The sequence below is a fragment of the Myodes glareolus genome, chromosome 7, assembly GCF_982192425.1.
Source record: "Myodes glareolus chromosome 7, mMyoGla1.1, whole genome shotgun sequence".
Lineage (NCBI taxonomy): Eukaryota > Metazoa > Chordata > Mammalia > Rodentia > Cricetidae > Myodes > Myodes glareolus.
Window position 1 is genome coordinate 60,313,987 of NC_142032.1, and position 27,748 is coordinate 60,341,734.

Here is a 27,748-nt window from a genome sequence, read left to right on the forward strand (position 1 = left end):
CCACATTCTCAGACAGGCCAGGAGAGCACCAAGTCAGCCTGGTGGGATCTCCAGCTCTCTCTCCAGGAACAGCTGCCAACGTTCAACCAGCTCTAACCGGAAGCAGACCCACTGTGCCCGGGCTGTGGGCACTACTCATCTCTACTTCTCCAGAAACAAAGGTGCAGGCTCAGCTGTGTGGCTCCCCCACTTGTTTGGAGCAGGTAACCATGCTGGCATCCTGTCACTGGCAAATGGAATGGATTCCTCACCCCAACAAGCAAATGATTCAGCAAAGTTCTGGATTGATGAGGGATTAGAGAGTATTGGGGCACAGTTCACCCCAATGTCAATGAAGCTTTGATAGTACTCTATGCACCAGCTCTAATATTTCCTGGGGTTCCATCCTATATCATATAACACCCGTACCCCCACCCCTGAACTGGTCAGACTCATTCAGGAGACAGCACAGTGTGACACATTTAAAAAGGCAGATTTAATACAAAGAATTATCCGCAAGGCAAAGAGGATCCTATCTAGTTTTACAGAATGCCCTGAGTTTGGGGGGCCAGTGTCCCTAATGAGAAAGGGTGCCCTTCCCAACACTGGAACTCCTGTTGGGGAAGGTGTGGCTGAGGCCACTGGCTGGTGATACATTCTGGGTTGTCTAATCCAAATCTGTTTACCCCTGAACCAAGTGTCTTGGGTTGAACAGAAGAACCTTCTGGAAGATGGCAGGGGGCTGAGTTGCTAGGAGGGTGGGTACTCAGGGAGTCCTGTACTAGAAACCCTGTCTTATGTCACAAAGACTTTAACAAATTAGCCAGGGACTGTGAAGTGGGCAGTGCCCCTGGATATCCCAGTCCACTGCCTGGCATTCCTGGGGTTAGGAATCAGGAACAAGAACCCAAACAGAAAGCCTTCCTCCTACAATGGCCTCTGAGCCCTCTGCTGATCAAGACTACACACGCCTACAGACAAAAATGGTCCAGGGGCCCAGCCCAGCATGGCAGAATAGAAGGGGAAGGTGGCATTATCAAAATCCTTAGATCCCACATTGTCTCCAGTTTAATAGGTCGGCCCACTCCTAGGAGACACATGGGAAGCCTAAGCCATCTGGGCAGCATAGATTGTGGGCTCCCAACATAAAGACAGACAAGAAAGGGCCACGGCTGTCTGCTGTCAAAATACTAAATAGAGAAAACAGTCAGTCTGCTGGGGGATCAGTGTGAACCCCGCTTCCTAGCTGCCACCAGACACTGCTGGGCAACAGACTCTCCATTCTCCAGATGAGCTAACTGATGCCCCTGCAGGGGAAGCCAGGATGCCAGCCCCCATGTATCCAACTCCGCACTCAATAAAACCTCCCTATGCATCCCAGGATGGTCCTCAAAAGATTCCAGGCAGCAGGCGGTAGGGCACCGCGGCCGTGTAGCGCTCCCAGTCGCGGCCATACTTGTTGGCACAGCGGTGTTCATCACGGAGGCAGCGGTGGGTGAGCAGGATCGTCATGTAGATGATGTAGAAGTAGGGGAGGAGGTGGCCGCCACCACAGGCCAGGCAGTAGGCTAGGCTGCCCATCAGGTCACCGGTATAGTTGAAGTGGCGGGCCACACCCCAGAAGCCCGACACCAACAGCTTGGTGCGGTGTTTCTGCCCATCGGCTGACGTGTAGGAGCACTCGATGGCCTTTGGCTTCTTGCCCCAGATGAGGCAGCGCCCATCTGTCCTGCGGAACAGGTCCTTCTGATGGTTGGTCATTCGGAAGATATAGTAACCCACCAGGCCGAGCAGCAGGACGCCCACAGCGTTGGGAGTGGAGAGCTGAACAGGGTGGTACACCAAGTACAGGCCCTGTGGGGAGAGAGGGTAGGAGGGGAGAGGTGAAGGAGAGTGGGCAGCAGTGGGGCCTGAGGAGGGTAGACCCCGGCCCTGCCCTAGATATGTCACACCAATTTTCTTTTAATTTAGACACACAGAGACACACAGGCATAGTGGCACACACCTGGAGTCCCAGGACTTGGGGGAGATGAGGCAGGAGGACCGCAGTTCAAGACCTGCTTGGATGGTTTACTGAAACAGCATCAGACCTTGTTTCAAAATGTGTAAAGGGAGGGCAGAAGATGTGGCAGTTGCTTAGCATGCACAAGGTCCAGGGTTCAACTCCAAGGACTGACAAGCAGAGTGAGAAAGGGGGAGGGGAAGGGAAGGGAGGAGGAAAACAGGTTGAACACACCCAGCCTCCAAACACCCTTCCTGGTTACAGGGTGTACTGCTTTCTCATCACCTGACTGACTGGGTTCTGCAGCTGCTGCATCCTGTGCCATGAAGACAACCGTGTTTGTATCATTGTAAGGGCTAAAAACTGTCTTTGGATCATCACTAGATGGAGTTGGTAAATCACATACTACTGTACAAAGGAAAACTACACAACACGTACGATAATCTGAATATATCGCGACGACAACTGATTCTATTTATCAACTCAGGTAAGACCACTGTACACATATTTATTTGATCAACCGTAAGTTGGAGGCGCCTAACATTGACTTATTTATTTGTATGTGTATGCATATGGGTCTGAGCACACATGAAGCAACCAGACAGAAGAAAGCGTCTGGTGTCCTCCTCTGACACACTCCACCTCCTTTGAGGCTGGGTCACTCCCTGAAACTGGGGCTCAAGTTTCCTTGGCTAGGCTAGGGGTTGAAAAGGCTCAGTCATCCTTTTGTCTCTGCTCTACGGTTACAAGCATGCACGGAACTCCCAGTTTGTTCTCTGGGTGCTGGGATCTGAACTCTGGTCCTCCTGATGGCGCAGTATACACTTTGAAGCCCTGAGGTTCTCTCTCCAGCTGAGATCAACATTTAAACAAGCACTGAGCAAAGCAGATGAACACCCACAATGTGGAGGGACTTCATTCAATACATTCAAACCAGCCCCCCTTGGGAAAAGGCAGGGGGTGGGTGGCTGCCAGTATGCAGCCTCTTCTTTGACCTGCAACAACAGCCCTCTCCTGGCTTCCAGACCCCCACTGAAAAGTTTGGGACCTCCCAGGTCCCATGCTCCTCAAGAGACCCCAAATACAAATACAGAATAAGAGTACATCTGTATATACACATCTCAAAGCTATATGCCTACGCCTTAGAACACAAAAGCCAGGTTCCAGTATGTCCCCATGGACACCCAAACTCCATGGTGCTCAATCCCTTCATATGAGACAGGTATATAGACAGATGTGGTGTCCCAGTACTCAGGCTGTGGCAGGAGGATCGTAGCTGAAGGCCAGCTTCAATTCATGGTAAGTCTAGCCAGCCTTGGCTGCAGGGCAAGACTACCTCAAAGTAACAAAAACAGGTCTGGGGAGATGGCTCGGCAGTTACAGAGGACCAGATTTGGTTCCTGTCATCCATGTGGGGCAGCTCACAACTGCCTGGAACTCCATTGCCAGAGGTTCTAGCGCCCCCTTCTGGATTCTGGGGGCACCTGTACTCATAGGCATAAACATACACAAACACACTGACAATGAAAAAGAAATCTAAAGTAACAAAAGAACAAGAGACAATGTAGTACTCATCTACACTACACAGGTTTGTGCACATTCTCCTATAAACGTTAAGTCACCTCTAGATTAAGGAGATGCCTCATTATCTACAATATACTAAATAACAGAAATGTAACTGCGGATGTGAAGCCTATTAAAATGTAAACGCTAGCCAGGTGGTGGAAGAGCAGGACCATGCCTTTAATCTCAGCACTGGGAGGCAGAGACAGGAGGATCTCTGTGAGTTTAAGACCAACCTGGTCTACAGAGTAAGTTACAGAACAGCCAAGGCTACACAGAGAAACCCTGTCTTGAAAACAAAATGTAAACACTCAGCAAATGATTGCTGGACCACACTATTTAGGGAATACTGACATAGAAAAAACTCCGTATTTGTTCAGCACACAGTTTTCTGTTTATGTTTTGATATAGTCTCATGTAGCCCAAGCTGGCCTTGAGCTCATTACGTAGCTAAGGGTGACTTTGAACTCCTGATCCTCCTACCTCAACCTCCCAAGAGCTGGGATCAATGGGTGTCCAAGAAGGCCCAGCAGCAAGTTTTTTTAAAAAAAAAAATACTTTCGATGCATGTTTGTCTAAATCTATGGACCCTTCAACACAGAAGCCACTGTATCCTGAGGCTGAAACAAGGCCTGCTAGATAGAAAGACTTGTGTAAGTGCCGTCTCTGCCACCAGTTCACACACCGGCACTGCAGACACAAAGGTGTGACCCACGAGCGGGTGCCCAATCAGTGGAAACCCTGACTGCGTGAGCTGCGTACGGCTGGTGAGGACCAGAAGTCAGTGTAAGTCTGGGGCTGGCACCTGTCCAAGCCCTTCCCTCCAACCCTCCCCTCTGCTGGGCACAACTGCTTTCCCAGCACCCCTGCACTGGTAGCCAGGCCACTTCCAGAGCCCATGTCACCATCAGCTATGCCACCAGCTGCCAGAGGCCCACCTCACCAATGGCCGCCTGGGAAGACCAACAACAGCCTTCTGTGCTGGTCTGGACTCCTTCCGACCTCTGAGGAGCAGTTGCATGCACTACTACCACGGTGCCAACATAGCCAAAGGGCGGGGATTAAGACACACAGCCCAGCTAGAGCCACTGCTGGCCACCCTGATGGCTCCATCTTGTCTGGTTGCTTGGGGGTTCTGCCCTGACTGCAGGGATGACTAAGGACATGCTCACATGGGTGCAATCCCAGGTCATCCCAGGCCAACTACAGGTGGCTACAATGGATCAGCCTAAGATGGTTCCAAAGCCATTCCACACCCTCTGCTGCTCAATTTCTGGACAGTTCTCAGCAGCTCTCCAAGCCTTACATGGGATAACTGTCTAGCTGTGACCATGTGTGCATTAAGGAAGGCAAGGCTGAGCTACAGCTGGTAGGCCAGGTGTGTTAAACACACTTTTAAAAAAATGTACTGTGTTCTTGAAACACCACTGAGTACATTTTTTTCTAAGATTTATTTACTCATATATTTTATGTATATGAGCGTTCTGTCTTCGTGCACACCAGAAGATGAAATCTGATCCCATTACAGATGGTTGTGAGCCACCACATGGTTGCTGAGAAGTGAACTCAGGACCTCTGGAAGAGCAGTCAACTGCTCTTAACCTCTGAGCCATCTCTCCAGCCCCCTAAGCACACTTTGTACTTTTGGTACTTCCAGTGGAGAGTGGGTGAAGTGGGAACCAGATCCCATGTTGGGTCAAGCATATCTGTGACACAAGGAACGTCCCCCTCATGGGAGACGACACTGGTCCAGGGAGCCCCAGGGACTAACACCCTGGCAAGCTCGGCACGTGTGTCTGCTCTAGGTCAGCCAGGAGCAACTGAAGACCACACAGGCAGGGCCCACGAGGCTGGTTGCCCTGTCCCAACACCCTGGCTCCTCACCTGCAGTGTGTAGAGGTACGGCAGCCATACGCAGTCACCCCAGCCCAGGTACCACCCAAAGTGGTCATGGCAGATATCGATGGTCTTCAGGTACCAGGTTTCATTCCAGAAGAAGTCTAACACGTAGATGGCCTGCGAGACAGGGCCACCACTGTTACCACCACAGCCCCATGCAAGGGAGGGATGGGGGATGGGCAGTCGGGATACTGCTAAGCAGCTTGATTAAGTTACTGTGGGGTTGGGAGCAATCAATGGGGTGGATATAGCTCCCATAGGTGACATGAGATGTGGCGTTCAGAGCAGAGGTGACGCAGGATGGAAGGACATTCGGGGACCGTCCCTGAATGGTAGACACCACCAAAGACATCCATGGGGTGAGTATCCCAGAACTATGATACCCCTAAGGTGTCCAAGGAGACTGAGGTCCATTCACAGAGATAGGCAAACAGCAAAGAGCCTGCTTGTCACTCAAGGGCACATGAGGTCATGGGCCTGAGACCCGGAGAGTCTTCCAGAGACTCGACTCATGGCTAAGGTGGTAGCCACAGCTGCATAAGCAACAGTGTCAGAGCACCCTGCCCTAGCCGATCCCTTATGAACGGGGAGTGGCACCCCACACAGGCATGCTGGGATTTGCCCACAACATTTGCCTAGCATAGCATCCGGAGCCTTGGCTGTGACAGGAAGCTGGCCTGAGGTGCCTAGACCCCAGTGCTCTGTGGAAAAGTGGGTCTCTTCTGCGTCCAACTCAAGGCCCCAGCACAGGAGGAGCTTCATGGAGGACCACAGAGAAGACCCCTCCCTGAGGCTATGGTCCTGGCCACATCACCCACTCCTCGGGTCCACAAGTGCAAATGACCAGAGCCCACCGGTGGGAGGAGGGACCTACCCCATCCAGTCTGGTCCCACCCCAGCACATTCAGCCAGCCTGAGCTGTGCCCATGGCTTCCTGCTGGCCTCTTCCTCCTCTGCAGTCACTCCCACCTGGCACCCTGTAGCCCTGCTGGACATACCGGATCCAGGCCACATCCCAACACCACTGGGCATTTTTTCTCACTGCTTTTTTTTTTAATTATTTTTTTCTCTTTGCACATATTTTTGTGTGGTACACGTGTGGGCACATACATATGCGGGTGCATGTGCCTGGTCTGTGATTGTGTGCAAGCACAAGTGTGTGTGTGTGTGTGTGTGTGTGTGTGTGTGTGTGTCCAAACGTTGAAGTCTTCCACCTTATTCATTGAGGCAAGGTCTCGCTGCCAAATCCAGAGCTTACTGATATGGTTAATCTCATTAGTAAGTCTGCTCTGGTGATCCCCTCCCTCTGCCTTCTGAGGCTGGATTACAGGTGGGGCCACCAGATCCACCCAGCATTGACTTGGCTTCTGGGGACCCTAACCCTGGCCTTAATGATTTTAGGCAAGCGCTTCAACCACAGAGTCATCTCCTAAGTCTTGTTGCTGTTCTTAAAATAGGATCTCACCTCCTGGTCCAGGCAGCTCTCCAAATTAAATATGTAGCACCCAGGCAGTCTTTAACTCACAACAATCCTCCTGCTGCAGCCTCCTGAGTGGTAACTACTTAGAAGTGGATGGAAATCCCCAAAAGGGCCTATGTTGGTCCCACCTGGCCACAAACTCCCCAGTTCTCGATGCTCCGGACAGAGGCCTTTCCTCGGTGTCTTAACCCCTCCCACTACGCGGACTACACAGGCCACTGTTTGTGCCTGGAGCATGCCTATGGTCCCTTCTCTAGCAGGTTAACAAAGCCCCCGCACTCCCAGATCCTATCTGAGTGCAGTCCCAAAGGGAGCCCGACTGCATGCCAGACTTTATGGTGTCTACCCTCTCCCTCCTGGGGCTACCACAGGGGCACAGGCATCTATGTAATGGTAGATTCTCAGCATGTGCTCACTGTTGCCCGGAACCAGCTCAGAACAGATGGCATGCTGGGAACTCTCCCAGAGCCCAGCAGGTGCAACGCCCCACCCTCCCTGGCTGTAAGCACACTAAGTTACCTGTAGGATATTGACCAAAATCATAGAGTTGGTCACATGGCCATAGAGCTCCTGTTGCTTGGCAGCAAAAGACAGGTTGATAAGGGTCCAGGCCACGATCCCCGGGCGTCCATTGAAGAACAGCTTGAAGTCAAACCACTTCCCAATGCGGGGATTGAACTCAATGCCCATCATAAAGTTGTAGAAGAAATTGCCTGTGAATTTGCTTAAAAACATCAACAAAAGACATATTAAAACTTATTCTATATGTATGAGTGTTTTACCCGCAGGCTTGTCTGTACAGTTATGTGTACAGGGTCCTCAGAGGCCAGAAGAGGGCATGGGATGCCATGGAACTGGAGTTACAGACAGTTGTGAGCTGCCATATGAGGGCTGGGAAATCAAACCCAGGTCTTCTGCAAGAGCAGTCAGTGCTCTTGACCACTGAGCCATATCCCCCTGCCCTCCAAAGACACATTTAGTCTTGCAACATGTGGCTCATCCAGCTTTGGGGATACCAGTGTTCAGGAGCTGGCAAGTGAAGGAGGCAGCATGGTTGCAGTTGTGATCAAAGTGCTCACACAGGGAGAACATGGCAGCCCTGCCCTCAGCCCCACACCTGCATTTGTTCTCACGCACAGTGCACCACGCTCAGCAGAGACACAGGATACAGGCTTGAGAGGCAAGTGTCCCGTGCTCCCAGCCTAAGCTCCAGGGTCCACGTTTCTAACTGCTCCACAAGTTCAGTGACCCCTCTCAGTCTTGGTCACCTGGCCCCACAGCAGCCCCCTTATTCCAGACTGGGGCAGAGAATTAGCTGAGATAATCTGGATGGAGGCCCTTCCTAGGTATAGCCTACTGTGCATGCACAGGCATTATTGCTAGCAAGGATAGCAGGTTCCCAAGTCTACTTCCCACAGTCGGGCTAAGCAGAAAGAACTAAAACATCACATCTGCCAAAGCAGCGACAGTTCTGGGAGCCACAAAAGGCAGTACAGCAGTAGCCTGCAGGGCAGGGAAACATAAGTCACACCGCATTCTCATCTGAGGCTGGTTCCCCAAAGTCAAACCAACAGCTAAGGAGGAGATGCACTGTTCCCATCTGGATCCCCAGATAAAATTAAAAACTCCAGAAGACCTCACTGAATATCTGTCGATGGGTGAATGGATGGGTGGGTGGGTGAGTGGGTGGAAAGATGGGTGGAAGGGTAGACAGATAGATGGATAAGTAGATGGGTGGGTATATGGGTAGACAGGAGGGTAGGCAGATGGATAAACAGATACATGAATGAGTGTACGATAGGTGGATGAATGGATGGGTTGGCAGGTAGGTAGATGAATGCATAGATGGATGGATGGATACGTGGGTGTATGAGTAAACAGGTGGGTAGATGGACAGATAAATGGTTGTGTGGGTAGATGGACGAGTACATAGAGGATAGGTGGGCGGGTGGGTGGATAGACAGATGAACAGATGATAAATGGATGGGTAGGTAGATAAATGGATGGGTAGGTAGACGGAATCGAACCGCATGGTTGGCCTCTAACTCAGTTTCCCTGAGAATGCTTCGAGCAAGCAGGGCTCTCCTGGGAAGCAGCTACAGTAAAAATAACAAGGCTAAGGCTGTTTCACAAGAGATAATCCAAAGAAGGAGATAATGATCTACCTCTGCCTCAGTCAGAAGTTGTCCTTCTGGTTTAACTGCTCCCATGGTAGCCTTGGTTACCTCTAAAGCAAGAAAATCCAGACTTCCAAATGACTGATCCAAGATCTCCCATCTCAGGGCTTTTCCACTTTTCTGCAGAGGAGCAGACAACCCCGGGTGGAGGATCCACCATCCATCCTAGGCTTGACCAGCCGCTGAGGAACTTACCAGTCTTCAGCACTGGTGGGAAACAGGTAGCCCTTGATCATTGCAAACGTGGACACGGCATAGCCCAGAATATTGGCACACCACAGCAGTGGGATCCAGTTGTCAAAGATGATGGTGGGGGAGAACCAGGTTAGGAGGTAGGCGTTCAAAAACCAGAGGAGGTGAGTGATGAGCCAGGCTTGCAGCCCGTTCACTTCATACTTGTTTACAACCCCTGCAGGAGAATCACACAGAGCATCCTCAGTAGACCACACGGCCTGGCTGTATACATGCCTCACACCCTACCTGCTCCTTGGCCTCTGCTGCTGTAGACCCCTGACTGGAGCCCCTAGGTATCATTCCAGAAGGGGCATCTTCTGTAGAATACCCAGGCTTTCAAGTCAGTGGCACCCCTCACACGGTGAGAAAGTGGCTGTTCCTACTATAGCCAGAGTGGGGGAACCTCTACGAGTTTCTTCTCACACTCTTTAGGTCTGTAAGGTGTTGGGAAGGTCAACCAAGTGGTAGGTAAGGCAAGGCCAACCCTATGTCCTCCCAGGCTCCACTTGTGCTTGCTGCAGTACCTCTCTGAGACCACTTGGCTAGAGAAATAGGTAGGATTTCAACCCATGACATTAGCGTATGAAACTGGGCTCCTTGAGGGTTTTTAGAGACGACCCATGGGTTAGTGGTAAGGCTGGGTTTGCCATATCATTATGAAGTAGTGAAGTAGTGAGAGCAGAGTTAGGGACGGCACTCCTGAGTGAGGAAGGTGCCATGTCTATAATGGCATGGATGCCTAGTGGACCACATCCAAACTAAATTAGTTCTTGTCTAGGGCGTAGGATGGGAGAACTCCGGGGGCCAGGGTCACGGGGTGCCTAGGGCAAGACAGCTACCAGCTCAGGGGCAAAGGTTACCTGCTGGAGTTATGGCGCCTTCTTGGACACCTCCCACATAGCCTGGCAGAAATCTGTGGCAGAAGTCAGGAAGCCAGGAGTAAAGAAGCACCTAGAATAGAATTGTAGTTGGAAAGATTGGCAGCCTGCAGGGGATAGCTGTGTGGTTTGACCTGGTCTGGTTTTATTGGATAGATATGAACACAAGACACAGAGCTTAGTGCTCCGGGAGCTAGGCAGGCTTCCCGCCGAATGTGTAAAATCCTACCCCTGGCTGTAGCCTTGTAACCTTCCAAGTCGAACACATGGGTCCTCCCAACCCCTTTTTAAGGCCATTTAAAAGCACTGAGATTCCATCCATACCTCCATGAGACCCCTCTTTCAACATCAAGGTTCAGATCATGTAATATGTTCATAAGCCCTGGCAACCATTACCACACTTTGATCTTAGAATTCTACCAAAGAGAACCCTAGGATGGGGGGAAAACAACTTGGCTGTTAAGAGCACTGGTTGCTCCCCCAGAGGACATGATTCGATTCCCAGCACCAGCACGGCAGCTAACAACTATCTGTAATCCACGTCCCAGGGATCCTCTGCCATGCTCTTCTGTTTTCCACTGGGTACTACATACATATAGGAAAAACACCCACACACATAAAATAAGTAAATCTTTTTGTGTGTGTGGGGGGGGGGGCAGACATTAAGACAGGCTTTCTCTTTGTAGCCCTGGCTGTCCTGGAACTTACTCTATAGACCAGGCTGGCCTTAAACTCAAGAGATACACCTGCCTCTGCCTCCCAAGTGCTGAGGTTAAAGGCATTTACCACCACCACCCAGCAAAATAAATAAATATTTATTAAAAAAATGTTTATAATTTTAAAGAAGGGGACACCCTGTTCCCCTTGTCAACTGCCGCCAGCATACCCTGGTAACCATCAATCCTTCCAGGCTGTGAGAATGAAACATTCTGGATGTTTCACATCAACGCAAATACTCGGTCTGGTCTTAGCGTCTGGCAGCTGTTTCCAACACTGGTCCAAAGAGTAGCCTGTACCAGAGCTCATTCCTTTCCATAGTCCAATAGTATCCGACTTATGGAAAGACCACGTTATTTATCCTGTCCTCTATTGGACAGTTGGGCTCTTTCTATGCTTTGGCTCCCATGACTCATGCTATCCTTCTCACCCAGAGGACCAGGGGAATGAAAAGGAGGGGGACCCTGGAGCGAGAGACAAGTAGTCTCCACACAAAATTCTGCCTGGGAAAAATCAAGTTGCCCCGCGGTTCCTTAACAACGTTGTCCTGGGTGTAGACTTAACAACACATCCTGCCCAACACCCAACCTGTGAAGGCTGCTCCTGCTTAGTGACCTAGTTTAGGTCAAAGAGGCTGCATCACAGACAAAGACACCATTGACCAGGACTCTCTGGCAACCTGTGGAAGCAGCAGCTTGGGTCTCCTTCACTGCCTGGTAGGGCATGCTGTTCATCGACAGCCAGGGGCTAGAAACCATGATGGATACAAGGTGACACACAGATGTTTCCTGCTGTGTGTAACTGCTTCTAGGCAACGGCTGCATCCTGAGAATGGGAGCATCACTGGGTTAGAAGTCTGCTTCTCTGACAAGACCCAAGTAGCAGAACACATTCCCCATCCACTGCACCCAGCCCCAAGGCAGAGGACCGACCTGGAAGCTGACCCACAAGGTGTACAGTTGGACAGCTTTAGCTGTCACAGGTGGTGTCTTGGCCCAGATGTCTGCCAGACTAGCACGACCAGTGGCTATGTCCAGTGCGGGGGTGGTCAACGAGCAGCTGTACTGGTCACATGCCATGATGAAGTAGTACACGATGAACGGCGCGAAGAGCAGCAGGAAAATGATGCTGGCCAGGGAGAACCAATCCACTTCCCTGAGAGAAGGACAAAGGGTGGTCACCATCAGGCCTCCTGTTCCCAAGCCTCCCCAGGGGACATACAAACTTCTTTCTGTCCTTGGGAGCCCATGATGGAGGTTTCTAAGATATCCTCCCAGCCCTTGAACCTCACAGGGGTCTCTGAAATGTCCTTTTCATTCTGTGGGCCCTGTGGAGAACTCTGAGATTCCCCTTTGTCCCCCAGACCCCATGGCGGGGTACCTAAGACACCCTTCCATCCCTTTGAGACTCTCCCTGTCCCTGGAGTCCTACAGGGGTCTCTGACATGCCCTCCAATCTCCTTGGGCCACATGGGGGTCTCCAAGGTGTCCTTGTATGTGTGGGACTCTCCTTCACACCACTCAGAACCTGATGGGCAAGGGTATCCATTCAGCAAACTCTCCAGCCAAGGCAGGTCACTCATGCTGCTTCTGCGTCATCACCAGAAGGTGTCCTATCTGTGGCCACCAATAAAAAGCCCGGACATGAGGGCAGGAGGCTCTTCATGACCCTCAAGGTCAGTAGCTTTCCTGGTTCTTAGTCAGGGAAGATTCTTAACACCCAGGTACTCACATGGCTCAATGGCATGACACCAACACAGGGCCCCTAGGTTGGTGGCAGGGCTCCAGATGACCCTTAGACCATCTGAAATATCTAGAACCCGGGCAGGGCAAGGCAGAGGAAAGTCGCATTCCTGACCTCAGGTGACAAGTTGCATTTAAAACATAGCATGCTGAAAAGATCTCAGCAAGTTACCTTAAGGCCATGAGGATGAGGTGCTTACAAGTCCTTCCCTAAGATAGCTTAGGATATACACCCGGATATCTCAATATACAAGGGGAAAAAAGTCAGACATGAGACTATTTCCAGCCCCAAACACTCCAGACAAGGGATAGTCTACCCAAAATGGTTTCAGGGTCTTTGTTCCAATACTTTACTTTGTAGAATAGGAAACAGCTTATCTTTCATTTGTCTTTAAATAAAACAATGATTTTTTTTGTTCTTGTTCTAGGTTCATAACATCCCTGAGGTTGAAACCCTTGAGATCACAGTTCACCCTCTAGCTAGTATAACATGTGAGCCCTTACCAGGCACGGCCCCATTGTCCTTGAGATTCAGCCTTGCCATTCAGACTCTTGGTTTTGGGGGCGTTGTGCTGTGATTTGGAAGCCATCAGGTCCTGAAAGAAGAAAAGGGTCTCAGATTGTTCCAGAAAGCCAGACCCCCACCAGGACTTGAACAGGCACCCTTTACAGATTCTCAGCACCTGCTCATCCACACCAGATTCGAGGGGGTGGGGGGAATAAGGTGCTTTAGGCTCCTCCCTGAGCCTACACCTCCCTAAGACTGCACTCCCTCCAACCAGGCCTTCCCACCTCTGACCTTGCCCATTAATTCCTTTCCTAGCTGCGGCAGATGTCCTTCTTAAGCAAAGACTTGCTCTGCCTGCCACAACCCGGCTCCGCCAGACTCCACAAGAAATCTTTACCAACTTTGAATATGACTCTCGGCTCTCCTTGTAGTGCCCACTATGTCCTCTGCTCTGAGCATGCTCAAAGGGTTCTTGCTCAGCACTAGTATGATAGGCCCCCTTCTCAGTAGACTGTTACCATCTAATGGCAAGTGGCTTCCCTCCTAGGTAACTTGTTCCTTTAATTTCTGACTAACTCTGCTCACAGTGCAGGCATGTTTTATTTGAGTTCATGTGCACTGTCCGCCTCCCTCTAGTAGAAGGCACCTCCCTACTCATCCCTCCGCCACCAGGGCCTAGAATGGTAAGTACCTTGGGGAGACACATAGATAAGGTCTCCAGGTATCTCCCCCACTCAGCACTTCTCCGTCACCTCTAAAGCAAGTCTAGTTTGTAAAGTTTTTTAAAGCCAGGGATTTAAAATGGTATCTTAAAGCTCACAGAGGGACTTTAAGTGGAGAGCGCCCAGTCAGTAAAGTATCTACTGTGCAATCATAAGGGCCTGAGTTCAGTACTCAGCATGCACATGAACAAAAGTTCAGGCTTGCCAGCAGAGGCCCTGCAGTCCCAGTGCTGGGAAGGAAGCAAAGACAGGAGGAACCTGGGGTTCTCTGGCAGGCAGTCTAGCCAAATCAGCCAGCTGCTAGTTCAGTAAGAGATGCTATCTCAAAAGCTAAGGTGGGAGAGCCAGGAAGAACACCCAACATTGACCTCCAGTGACCTCCACATGCACACATGTGCACGCATATCTGCACACGTGCAAATACACATGCATAAAAGTCATCAGAGAAAAAAAGATAAGAGCTGGGGCTGGAGAGATGGCTCAGTGGTTAAGAGCACTGGCTGCTCTTCCAAAGGTCCTGAGTTCAATTCCCAGCAACCACATGGTGGCTCACAACCATCTGTAGTGAGATCTGGTGCCCTCTTCTGGCCAGCAGGCAGAATACTGAGAATACTGAATATATAATAAATAAATCTTTAAAAAAAAAAAAAAAGATAAGAGCCATAACAGGGCTGGCAGGATGGTTCAGCAGATTAGGATGCTTGTCACCAAATCTGACAACCTGAGTCTGATCAACAGGATACATGGCCAAGGAAAACCAGCTCCCAAACATTGTCTTCTAACCTCCACTCACACACTCCATACCACATATTCATATACACGCACACATGCACACACACAGACATACACACACACGATTTTTAAATGTAATAAAAATTTAAAGGGGAGAACAGTATGCTTAGATATCTCGAGAGTCAACTGAATGAGAGGTAGCAAATGGAAAATTCTAGAACAACTGTTTTTTCTTGATTAGAATTCTGTTCCTTCCTGGGCTTGGTGGCATAAATCTTTAATCCCACACCTTTAATTCCAGCACTCAGAAGGCAGAAGAGGGTAGATCTTTATGAGTCTGAGGCCAACCTAGCCAACACAGTGAGTCCTAGGCCAGCCAGCACTAAATAGTGAGACCCTGTCTCAAACATTTTTAAAAAAAAAAAAAGCTCATTATAGAACAAAACCAGCATAAGACCTAGAAATGGATCCAAAAGAGCTGCTAAAGGAGGTTGGAGACATGGCTCAGGTTAGGAGCATTGGCAGCCCCCACATGGCAGTTCACAACCATCTGAAACTCCAGTTCCAAGGGATCCAATGCCCTTTCCTGGCCTCCATGGATACTGCATGAATGTGGTAAACAAACATGTAGGCAGGTAAACACACATACACATAAAATACATAAAACAAAACCGCCAAGGGAATGTCTAGAGCAAGGGCAGATCCCAGGATGATGGCTACACGTCTACCCAGGCAGGAGCTGCTCCGCACTGCTATAAGGTACAGACAAGAACAAAAGCATAGCTAAGAGAATAAAAAGAATTTGCTTCGGTGTAGGATGCAGTAAGGGACTGGTGTGGCCAGAGAAAGTGAGGAGTCCTGTAGTGTTCTCTCCCAAGGCTTGCCATTTCAGTTTGGCTGGCTGGCCAGCAAGCTCCTGTGTCCACAAGTCTCCATCCCCAGTGATGGGATTACAGGCACCTCTGCTGTGGACTATTACTTTAACTATGTACAGGTGTGTTACATTTGTTCAATTATGTAAAGATGTGTTGCTGTTTCACCTTGCCTGCCTAAGGCACCTGACTGAGCTAAGCAGAGAAAGGCTAGGTGGGGCTGGAGGGCGGAGAGAAAAAACAGGAGGAAAACTCTAGGCTCGAGAAAAATGAGAGGAGGAGGAGAGAAGGAGGGAGAAAGAAAGGGAGACGCCCAGAGCCAGTCAGTCACCAGCCAAACCCGGAGTAGGATGGACAGAAAGAAAGATAAAAAGTCCAAAGGCAAAATGTAGATAAAGGGAAACAAGTTAAGTTATAAGAGCTAGTGGGACAAGCATAAGACAAGGCCGAGCATTCATAACATAATACGAAGTCTCCATTTCATAATTTGGGAGCTGGTTGGTGGCTTGAAAAGTCAGCCTGATACACGTGTGTCCATTCCAGGTTTTTCTGTGAGTGTCAGGGTTTTGAACCCTGTTTCTCACACTAACACAGCAGCAAGCAGTCTTACCCAGTGAGCTGTCTTCCTAGTTCCTAGGACTAACTTTCATAAACAAACAAAAACGTTCTGACATCTTGATTTGTTTAGTGAGAGAATAAATCACTGGTCTCAAAATTTACATTCTCCATGGTGAAAGGTACTCTGTCACATAATTGGAGGGAGAGCTGCAGTGGCAGGGACAGCTTCTGCAGCAAGAGTGAAGCACGAAACAGCCAGGCCCCTCGGTGCAGCCCTAATACATTTCAGGGAGGCTCTCCAGGTACCTCTCCAGGTACTCCCAGCTTCTATCTGTAGAATGGATGTAGGGAAAGAGACTTGCCCCAGACAGAGGAGAGGACTCAGGTTCGAGCACTTGCCTGCTCGAAAGCCTAAGGATCCCTGTGACCCACACAAATGTCAGACAAGCATGGCAGTTCATCTGTAATTCTAGCCCCAGAAAGCAGAGACAGGATTCCCACAGCAAGCTGCCTAGTGACACTAGCTGTATAAGAGCTCCAGGTTTAACAGAAAGACTGCCTCCTGCCTCAAAGAAAGCAGAGAGCCACTGACAAACTCCAAAAGCATGTGGTGTATGCATGTGTGTACACGCACATAAAGTACACTCAGAAAAGGAAAAGCGGGCTTGGGAGAGACCTGCCTATAAGAAGTCCTTGCTCTCCGGCAATTCTTGCCTCAGAACCCGTGCTGCCTGGACGTATCAGCCTGCTCTTGACAGCCCAGCCCCGGCAGCTGTCGTATTTTTTCTTGCCCAACAGCACCACAGTGCACATAATGTATGACTCCATCTGCAGTCCCAGGCAGCAGCCGACAGTGCCCCTATCTCCTCTATCTCTGGTGCCTACATTAACCACAGCAAACCCAGGGCCACGTGCCCACATGCCTTCTGGGAGGCTCAACGGAGGAGAGTAGCATTCTTCTGGCCCTGACTCACAGATAAGCCCCGAGGATATAAAGCTTGGCACCAACATTACTCTCTGATAATCTAACATGCTAGAAAATTGCGAAAGTCAATGAGGAAAGAACTTCAGACCTTGATACTGATGACACTAAACAATGTTGCCCACAGAGTGCATCATCTTTCTGGATTTTGGGAGACAGGGTCTTCCTCCGTTACCTAGACGGGCCTAGAACTCACAACAATCTTTCTGTCTCAGCCTTCCTGTCACTGTGCTCCACCACACCTAGCAATAACATGTATCTTCTAGGATGAAAAAAAGGAGCTGACAAGATGGTTCAGTGGGTAAAGGGGCTGACTGCTGAGGCTGACAGCCCAAAGTCAATCCTGGGACCCCGGTGGTAGAGGGAGAACCAACTCCTAATGGTTGTTTTCTGACCTCAATGCACTATGGCATACCTCCTCCCTCCAAAAAAAAAAAAAAGTAAATAAAGTGTAATTAAAATGCTGCGGCTCAGTTGGTAGAGTTGGTATATGTACACAGTCTTGGGTTCCATCCCCAACAGTACATAAACTGGGCATGGTAGTGCACACCTATAATCCCAGCACTCAGGAGACAGAGACAGGATGATCAGGAGTTCAAGACCAGCTTGGTCTACATGAGACTCTGAAAAAATATAAAAGTAAGTATTTTGAATTTATTTGGAGGGCATGTCTCTGGCCACACCTCTGTTGCAGGCACCAAGTTCTGTGGAAAAGTACAGCCTGTGCAGAGCAGCTGGGTAGAGGGGACCAAGGGTCCTGAGCCTCGCAGAACAACTGACATGTGACTGGTGCACTGATGTCTTCATTTGGAGGCTGCTTTGTAGAGACTGTATTTTTATCTTATGTGTGTGTGGTTTTGCTTGCATATATGTCTGTGCACCATATGCATGTGGTACTCATGGAGGGCAGAAGAGAATGTCAGGTCCCCTGGACCTGCAGGAATTACAGTGAGCCACCACATGGGTGCTGGGCATCAAACCCAGGTCCTCTGGGAGAGCAGTCAGTAATCTTTGCCACCTCTCCAGACCATTCTTCAGCTTTTAAAGCAGTGCCTCACTGGCGCTGCCCATGCTCACAAGCACAGTGAGCGACATAATCACCTTTGACCTCTGGGCCAGAGGTTTCACAACAAGAATGAAGTTGTTTTTCTTAGAAGTGGCTCTTGATATACCCAGGCTCAGAAGTCCCCCAAGGTCTGCTCAATCCTCAATTGCATACAGAGATAGACCTTCGACAGAGTCCACCAAGTCACCAGGGAGCAGAAATGTCAAGTCAAAGGCAGGTAAGGACCCACACTGCACGGATCAAGTCCACTGCTAATATCAAGCAGAGGACAGGCTCAGGGCTTGTCACTCAACATGCAACAGAGTCCATCTGAGCACTGGGGTACGGGTGGGTGGAGATTTTCATAGAGGCTCAAAAGCACAGGCAGGCCACAGACGTTAACAGATTCCCCTAGGATGCTAACAGCCGCACTTGCACATGTAAAACCATCCTGGCACTCCTGGGAGTTGTCCATCCCTTACCCTGAAGCTGGCACATTCCCATGGAACATACTAGAAACCACTGAGATGCCAAAACACAGAGTAGCTCAGAAAACAACCTCTACTGGGAACCAATCTCTACAGGAATGCGAGAGAATCGGGGACAGATTAAATGTCCCATGGCACGTAAGTCTATGGCCCCGAGGATTTGTGTTGATCATTACTATAAAAGACAGATGAAGAAGGTTCCCTGGTGTCCCACATGAAACCAATGGACCAGGCATGGTGATGCTCGTCTTTAATCCCAGCACTTAGGAGGCAGAAGCAGACAGATCTCTGTAAGTTTGAGGCCTTACTGGTCTACATAGTGAGTTCCAGGTCAGCACAACAACAATAGCAAAGCAAAACAACAACAACAAAACAAACAAACAACAACAAAAACCCAAAAAACAAAAAGAAAAAAGAAAATAATATGACCCAGGTCAAGAAAGCCAAAGGCAGGAGACAGTCAAGGGACACACTAAGCTACTATCCATAGCCACACAGCAACTGGAAAAACATCCATCACATCTAAGGCAGTGGGATGATTTCAATGACACTTCATAAGACAAAAGCAAAAAGTGTTCACCATGAACCTCCACAAAAGTAGATCTGGGGGCTGGAGAGATGGCTCAGTGGTTAAGAGCACTGCCTGCTCTTCCAAAGGTCCTGAGTTCAATTTCCAGCAACCACATGGTGGCTCACAACCATCTGTAATGAGGTTTGGTGCCCTCTTCTGGCCTGCAGACATTCACACAGAATATTGTATACATAATAAATAAATAAATATCTAAAAAAAAAAAAGTAGATCTGAGGGGAGGGGCCTCGCAGGGGGCCAACATCTGAGATAGAAACAACCTGTAGAGAAAACTACTGCTCCCAGGATGGCTGGTTCTAAAAGCAGAATGCATGTGGCCTTGAGAGGTGACATCCAGTACAGAGGAAGGTGGCAGATCTGTCCTTCTGGATGGTCATGTAGCCTTGAACTTGTTATGTGGCTGAGAATGACCTTGCATTTCTGACTCTAACGTTCACTTCCTAAGGACTAGGGTTATAGGTGTGTCACTACAGCTTTTAATTATTATTATTTAGTTATCCTGTGGAAGGGAGCATGTGTGGAGGTCAGCAGCCAGCTACCAAATCAGCAAAAAGCACAAACCTGTGATGCTGACCCATACAAACGAACTATCCAGTTACGGGGCCATGGCAAACCAAAACAAACTTTTTGGTATCTCTCATGGTTTCTGCAGGTTGGAAATTATGGGAGGATGGGCTGCAGGGGAGTGTCATGGGAGTAGCCGGCTGTACATTAGAGCCTTAGGTGTCCAGACTCCCCGCCTGCAGTGGCCTACCTCATGGGTGGCCTTGAGGCAGTGAGCACACTCCCAAGAGCAGTGCTGGGGGAAGGGGAGCATTTCAGACCTCGCCTTGATGGTATGAGACATCACCAGACCTTAGTGGCCACAGTTCGGTCATTCCACATCCTGAAGGTGCAGCAGGAAGGTAGGGCTAGAGGAGCAGGAAGGTAGAGCTGTCACAGGCGACACACCCTGTCACCAGCAGCTACCAAGAGCCGGGTGCCCAGCCTACCTGAAGAAGGAGCAATGTCACACCCGCCTACTTCACAGACGAGACAGACACTGGGGAAGGGAAAAGCAGGGCAATATGCTGACGGCTAACACGGCCTAGGAGGCAAGGCTGGGTCTGAGGCTCCACTTCTGGCACACTGGGACGCAGTGGAGTAATGATGACATGGCTAACTTTGCATATCAGATTCCAGGGACCTTCCATGTCACTGGAATCTTCCAGAAGCAATCTTCTATCCGGAGATTTGTGAGCCTGGGTATTGTGCTGGATTTTAAGACGAAAAGGCAGTGAATCCCGGAAATGGGTGAGTGGTGAGAAGTGTGTCCACCTGCATGTACTGAGAGGAAATTATCCTGGGAAATACGCAGGGCGGTGCCAGCAGGCAGATGCAAGGACTTCTTGCAGGGCCTTGTATGGACACAAAAACTTACGTCACACCCACTGACAATCACCAGAGAAATCACATGCTCTGGCACCCAATGCCACAAAGAGCTGGCTCTGCAGGTGTCAGTGGAGGCCAGCTCCTCCCTTATCATGGAAGGACTCAGAAGAGGAGGGGTTCCACTTGGATACTCCAGGAGCATTACAAATGGGGGCGTGTTGAGCTTTCCTCTCTTTTTCCAACAGACGAGTTTCTGTAGTTAATCGGCATCTGTGAGTCCACTGTGCCCCACCGCTTTTCCCAGGTCAAGTGAGGCTAGCTTCTGGAGTGACCCAAGACTGCAGAACTCTGACCTGACTTGTCTTGAAAGCTTGGGGTCCTGTGGAGGAATGGCAGTTCCTGAAGCCCCCAGAAATAAGCATAAGCCCAAGGAGGGAGGAAATGACCTGCTCCCGCATCTCTGATTCTTTGGAATTTCTGGTTCTAAACAAAGCTACAGGCTCTCTGCTTTACAGAAGTTTCAAAATAAACGTCAGATGTGAAAGAAAGTGTTTTCTCTTCCCAAATCCATCCCAGGCCTCATTCCCCCCTCCCAGATTGTTCCACAGATTATCCTGCCGATAATTGTATCCACAGATTTACACACCCCTACTGGACCACCTTTCTGTTTTTTCCCAAATTTTCTGGCAGCATGGCTTTACTGTACCCTGCCCGGTGCACCTCTTCCTGGCATGCAGACCCACTATGTCCATCGGCTACTTTCAGGAAGATTCTATCAGAAGCTCAAAAAATTGAAGATGTCCTGTTGTTTGAATTCTTCCTCTAAAAACCATCTTAATCTTTAGGGGGAAGGGGAACTCTCCACAACCTGGGGAGGCCAGATATGCCTAAAGCTTCCCAGAACCCTCATGCCAGCAGGCATCTGTTCATCTATCTCCTGGGAGAATAACTGGAATCATTCAGATTCTACTGAAGAGATTCACTAAGCTGTATGTACCCTGGGGTAGGAGCGTGGGCCAGGGGGTGTGTCTACATTTGCCCCTATTACACCGGAGCATTCGCAGGTTCCCCAGGGAGCTGGGTCCTCATCCCACAGGATATGGCAGCCTCTCCTACCCACAGGCCCCAGCTAAGCAAAGTAAAGCAAGGTCCACCGCCATACCTGCTCTCAGGCACACCTACCTATCTGAGCAAGCACCCCCGCGTCCACTCCCCCCGCTCCCCCCTCCGCCACCGGGCCCACAGTCCTCTTCCCCAAGTACACATCTCTCCAAACTCGAGCACGAGCCCCCTCTCCTGTGCACATGCCCCCGACCTGCACACTAGTCTCCTAACTTGCGCACACGCCCCCAAATCTGCACACCTGTTCCCCAATCTCCCCCAAACGCGCATGCCCCAATCGACATACACATTCAGCTCACAAGCACATCCTCCCATCTCACACACCGCTTCCTTTCCTGAATACTTACCCCCCCCCCAATCTGTATATACGGCCCCTTCTCCTGCGCTCTCAACGCCCCCCATATCCCCGTCTGTGCACACGGTCCCACTGGCGGACTCTGTCCTGGTCAGTGTACGCAGAATCTCACCTGTTTGCGTAGTCCAGCAAGTGGACCCGCGCTCTCCAGCCGTGTCCCAAGAGTCTGCCTGAAGCTCTGCCCCCAAGGTGACGTAGTGTCACGGAAGGCCAATTGAGAGTGAATTTCGCGAGCCGCGCCCGGCGATTGGTGAAGACAGTGAGCTGACTCGGAGCCCACCAGGCCCGCCAGTCGGCGGCGGCGGGCTTGAGATTGACAGCAGGGCCAGCCCCGCCCCGCCCACGCCCTACCCCCCCCCCCCCGCACACACACACCCCTCCCCGAGGTACGCTTGGTGGCAGAAAAGATGCAAATATGGACTCCACCGTTCAGGCTCGGAGTCCGCCCGCCCCAATACCTCAGTTTACCCTGCTGCAAAGCTCCTACCTAAAGGAACACTTGGTGCACAGTGGTGGGACCAGGAGACAAGACCAGCCCCGCAAGGAGGGACAGCTAACGGAGGCGTGCAGAAGGCTGAGGCCCTAGCCTGACAGCCCAACAGGCTCCCTGGCAGGCAGGATTCAGTCACACCTTGGTCCCCAGGGAGGTTTTTGGGGAAAGCCCAACCTGCATTCAAGGCCCCTGAGCCTTAAAACAGCAACTGTGAAGAGCTGCCTAGGTTTCCTTCTTTCCTTTCATCTCTTTCCTCCCCGCCACCTGACATTAGTTAGTTGTAGTACCCCCACCCCGCCACCCCCACTCCCTCGCCCCCACCCTCATCTCCACCCCCAGCCAGGGACAGTTTCCTCTGCTGCCACAACAAAACAAACGGAAAACATAAATGACTTCAGCACTGCTAAACACTGTCTGCCTGCTGGTGCCCCAGCTGCCCAACAATGTCCTTTATAGCTCTTTTCTCAAACCCCGGGATCCAGTCAGGGTACACATTTTATAGAATAATAGGTTATGCAGAATATGGGGTGGGAGCTGGAGAGATGGCTCAGCAATTAAGAGTACTCGCTGATTTTCCAGAGGACTAGGGTTACAATCCCCAGCACCTACCTGGTAGCATATCCATCAGTAACTTCAGTTCCAAGGTACCTCGCAGCCTTTGCATGCATACATACACACATACATGAATGCATGCATACATACATGGTCACCCCTGGAATTGGAGTTGTTCCAGCCAACCTATGGGTGCTGGGAATCGAACCTGAATTCTCTGCAAGCACAGCCAGTGCTCTTAATCTCTGAATCATCTCTCCCACCCACACCCCTTTCTCTTGATTAATAAGTAAATAAGTGGATTGATACTTTGAGACTGGTAAATACAACATTCCCAAGCATCCTTTGACCCTGGTGACATAGCATTCATTGCGGACACTTGGGGCATCGGTTACTTTTTGGTACAAAAAGTTGACTTGATTTCATCATTCCTTCAACCTTATTATTAAACTATTATTTATTATTTGATAGTTTTCTATCAAGAATTCAACTCTTTAACTTTTGAAATTTTTTAAGAATTAAATGGTGGCGTATGCCTTTAATCCCAGCACTAGGGAGGCACAGGCAGGCTGATCTCTGTGAGTTTGAAACCAGCGTGGTCTACAGAATAAGTAACAAGACAGCCAGAGCTACAGAGAGAAACCCTATGTCAAAAAGACAGAAAAATATATTTCTTATTTATTACTTTAGTGCAGTGGTCCTCTACCTTCCTAAAGCTATGATCCTTTAATACACCTCATGTCGTGGTGACCCCAACCATAAAATTATTTTATTGCTACTTAGTTACTGTAATTTTGCTATTGTTATGAATCATAATATAAATATCTGATATGTAGGAGATCTGGTTGAGAACCACTATTTGTGTGTTCATTTGGGGGGCACATACTGTGACCCCTGTGAGGAGGTCAGAGGACAATTCTGTGGAGCCAGTTCTCTCTTTCTACCTTTATGTGAGTTTCAGGGATTGAACCCAGGTAGCCAGGCTTGCGCAGCAAACACTTTCCCTGCTGCCCCATCTTGCCAACTGAAGCCATTAACTTACTTTTATCGGGATGGACCAGTGGGTTTTGTTTTGTTTTTTTACTTACTGACACTGTGTTGTATTATCTCATATTTGACTAGTGCAACCCTTTCAAATTGGATCGTGTGTGTGAGTGCGCGCGCGCGCACACATGCGCACCTGTGGAAATGAGAGGCCTATATCAAGGGTATTCCCTTATCTCTCTTCATCTTGTCCTTTGAGATAGGGTCTCTCATTGAACCTGGGTCTCACTGATTGACTATACTAACTGGCCAGTGTGACTGTTTTTGAATGGTATGTCTTAGCTTTCCTTGAGAGCAGTACCAAACTAGGTCCTAATTGTCTGCCACACAATGTGCCAATCACTGAAAGGAGTTTCGCAAGGCAGCCACGGGTAGAGCTGGGCAACCGAATCTTCTGTCTACTCCTGCAATGTAGGATTAATGGAGCAGGGAACAGGGCACCGAATGGCATTCAGAAAGGATGGAGGTGAAATGGAGTGTAGTCTGTGTGTTCATTGTAAAAGCATGGTTTTAATGAGAGCGTATGCTCAGAATGGTTGTAGTTTGATCTAAGATTGGAGTTTTCAGCCTTCTAATAGCAAAAGATCACCCATCAGTCACCCAGTGGGCCCATGTCAAGAGGTTGTGTGTGTGTGTGTGTGTGTGTGTGTGTGTGTGTGTGTGTATAAGCCAGAAGGCAACTTGGGTGTCATTTCCCAGCACCTGTGGGGTTTTGTTTTGTTTTGTGCCGAGCTCTTACCAGTATGGACCTTGTGCTAAGTTGACTAAGCTGGCAGGTTGGAAGACACCAGAGACCTGTGGTCTCTGACTCCCCACAGCTAGGATTATGAGCAGTTGCCACCATGACAGCTTTGTTTTGAAACTTGTGTTCTAGCAGTCAAACTCCTGCTTGCAAGGCAATCACTTGACCAACTGAGCCACCTCCCCAGTCCAAGAGTTAAGTGGTTTTGATAAAACAACAACAACAAACCACCTTGAAGTTCTTGGAAATTAATGTAGCAGGCACTGGCCTCATACCGCACATCTCAGAGAGGCAAAACGAGCGGATACAGTGCAGCTGTGTGACCTCCAGAATCAGTCACGTTTAAAGTCTGATTCAAGAAAGCCACACAGAAGGATTTTAGGGGAGGGGTGTCTCAGGGGTTAGAGAAGTAGTAAGAACAGGTTCTCAGAACACTTCCCTAATACAAGTGTTACAACTGAGGGGCAAGGCTTCCCCAATGGAGGCTGTCTTAGGTAGGGTTTTTATTGCTGTGAAGAGACACCATGACCATGGCAACTCTTATAAACAAAATGTTTAATTGTTGGGGGAGGGCTTCCTTACAGTTTCAGAGGTTCAGTCCATTATCATCATGGTGAGGAACATGGTGGCGTGCAGGCAGTCATGGTGCTGGATGAATAGCTGGGAATCCTACATCTTGCAGGCAACAGGAAGTCAACTGATTGATTGTCACACTTAGTGAAGCTTAAGAAAAGAGACCTCAAAGCAAACCCCCACAGTGACAAGTGACACACTTCCTCCAACAAAGCCACACTTCCTCCAACAAGGCCTACCTCCTAATAGTGCCACCCCCTTTGGTGGCCCATTTTCTTTCAAACCACCACAGAGGTGTTGCTTCTCTGAGGGGGAATGTTTCCTCAATGGAAGTGTTCCAGCTCTGCTCTGAGGGGAAAAGTTTCCCTAATGCAGATGTTACAACCCTGAAGGGAAAGGTATCCTGGCTGTCAGGAGCCACAGAATACCATAAAGTCACACTGAACAATAACCTCACACAAGAGACTTATGGGAAGAAACACATGAGGGTTGCTGTCTCTCCTTGAGTGAGAAGCAGCAGGGAACTGAGCAGGAGATTTCCAGGGTGGGGATTGGTGACATGCCAAGCCAAGCCAAGAACTGATGGCATTTTATACTCAGAGATTGGTGGGGTTTGGTAGCTTTTCAAAGTGGACTTAGACCTTTTACCCTACAAGTTCAGTTTGCCTCAGTCCAGGCCAGTAGAGTCTGTTGTCTGATGGTGGAGACAGACCTTCCCTGAAAATGGTTCCCAGGCTCCTGAGAGTTGCTTCTAACTCTAGAAGTTAGTTGCTTCTAACTAAAGACTGACGTGTGCAATCACAGGGTATAGTAAAAAGTCCAACCCCACTTCTGGATTTTGAAAACCTACTAATCCCTGAGCTTGAAAATCCACCAATCCCTGGGCTCATCCCAAACTCAGGACTTGAAATCCCACCAAATGTCACCCTGGAAATCTCCAATCTGGAAAGCTCCGCCCCCAAGAAACCCTATATAAAGCCGGCCTCCCCACTCAGTTCTCCGCTTCTTATCTGAGCAGAGGCAGTCACCCTCTTATGTCTTTCCCAAGAAATCTCTTATGTGAGGTTTGTTGCTCGGTGGGACTTCGTGGTATTCCTCGGCTCCCGACTTGCCAGGATACTTTTGCCTTCAGAGCCGCAACACCTGTCCTGGGGATCCCTTTCCCCTCAGAGCTGTAACTCCTAACACACAGGGCCTCCCTTTCACAGGTGTCCAGCCAAGGCTACACCCCATCCAGCAAGGCTCTGTTCTAAGAACTTTCTTGAACAGCCTGAAGGGTTTGAATTGGCTTTTGTCTGAGGGAAAAGGGCTGAGGAGGAGGGACCTGACCTGAAGAAGCATCTACCTTGCTTGCGTGCAAGAAGTTTAGGGATGAGAAAGGGCTCCCTCGGGTGACTCACGTGTAAATATGGGAGTGTTTACCCAACTGTGCTGCCTTGTTTTTGTTTACATGACACAAACTAAAAACGCCTGGGAAGAGGGAACTTCACTTGAGGAACTGTCTCCATTAGATTGGCCTGTGCAGAAGATTGAGGCAGGTTTTGTTTGTTTTTTTCCGAGACAGGGTTTCTCTATGTAACAGTCCTAGCTCTCCTGGAACTCGCTTAGTAGACTAGGCTGGCCTCGAACTCACTGAGATCTGCCTACCTCTGCCTCCCTAGTTCTGGGATTAAAGGCAAGCACCACCACTGCACAGCAGGAGGCATTTTCTTAACTGTTTATAGATGTGGGAGGGCCTGGCCCACAGTGGGTGGTGCTACCCCTGGGCTGATGATCCTGAATGGTGTTAAAAAAGCAGGCTGAGCAACCTTTGAAGCAAGCCTCTGTGCTGTGGTCAACAGTCTTTGGACTCTGCTTCAGTCTCTGCCTCAACTTCTCTACATAACAGACTATATGGCCTATAAGGTGAAGTGAACCCTTTCCTCCCAGCTGCTTTCGGTCGCGTGTTTACCACAGCAACAGAAAGCAAACCAGACGCCACCTTTGGTAGCAGGAATGAGTCTTTCATGATATAACAAAATCAAACCTGGCTAAAGCGTCCATGGAGGAGGTCCAGAAAAAACCGGTGGGAGCGTGGGTCTGCGCTCTGACTTAAGGCACAGGCAGGGCTTCGAGACAACCTCGCTGCGCACGCGCGCTTCTCTGGCGCTACCTGGCTGTCCCAGAGGCTGGGCCTTCCCGAAGGATGCTTTGCTTAGGTGTCCAGAAGAAAGAGGCGGGGTGTGGCTGAGGAGGGCGGAGGGGCGAGGCTTCCGGGTAAAAGGCGCGTTTCTCGAGGAGCCGGGAAGAAGTCGGGCAATGACGAGCGTAGGGGAGGGGCTATGGCGGT

The 27,748-nt window shown here is 49.7% G+C and overlaps 1 protein-coding gene across 2 annotated transcripts; it reads right to left on the bottom strand.

The window, feature by feature from the left end:
• Nucleotides 1–456: 456 nt before the first annotated feature.
• Nucleotides 457–27,572, bottom strand: Dhcr7 (7-dehydrocholesterol reductase). 2 transcript variants are annotated; one of them, XM_048458672.3, is made up of 8 exons: nt 27,446–27,572; nt 13,176–13,267; nt 11,862–12,084; nt 10,195–10,285; nt 9,296–9,509; nt 7,443–7,647; nt 5,429–5,560; nt 457–1,833 (listed from the first exon to the last, which is right to left on the bottom strand). In XM_048458672.3, the coding sequence occupies exons 2-8, from the start codon at nt 13,259–13,261 to the stop codon at nt 1,369–1,371; spliced, it is 1,416 nt and encodes a 471-aa protein (XP_048314629.1). In that variant the 5' UTR covers nt 13,262–13,267; nt 27,446–27,572; the 3' UTR covers nt 457–1,368. The 2 variants fall into 2 exon arrangements, with proteins under 2 accessions (XP_048314629.1, XP_087764386.1); XM_087908260.1 differs by lacking the exon at nt 27,446–27,572 and adding an exon at nt 22,128–22,233.
• Nucleotides 27,573–27,748: the final 176 nt, after the last annotated feature.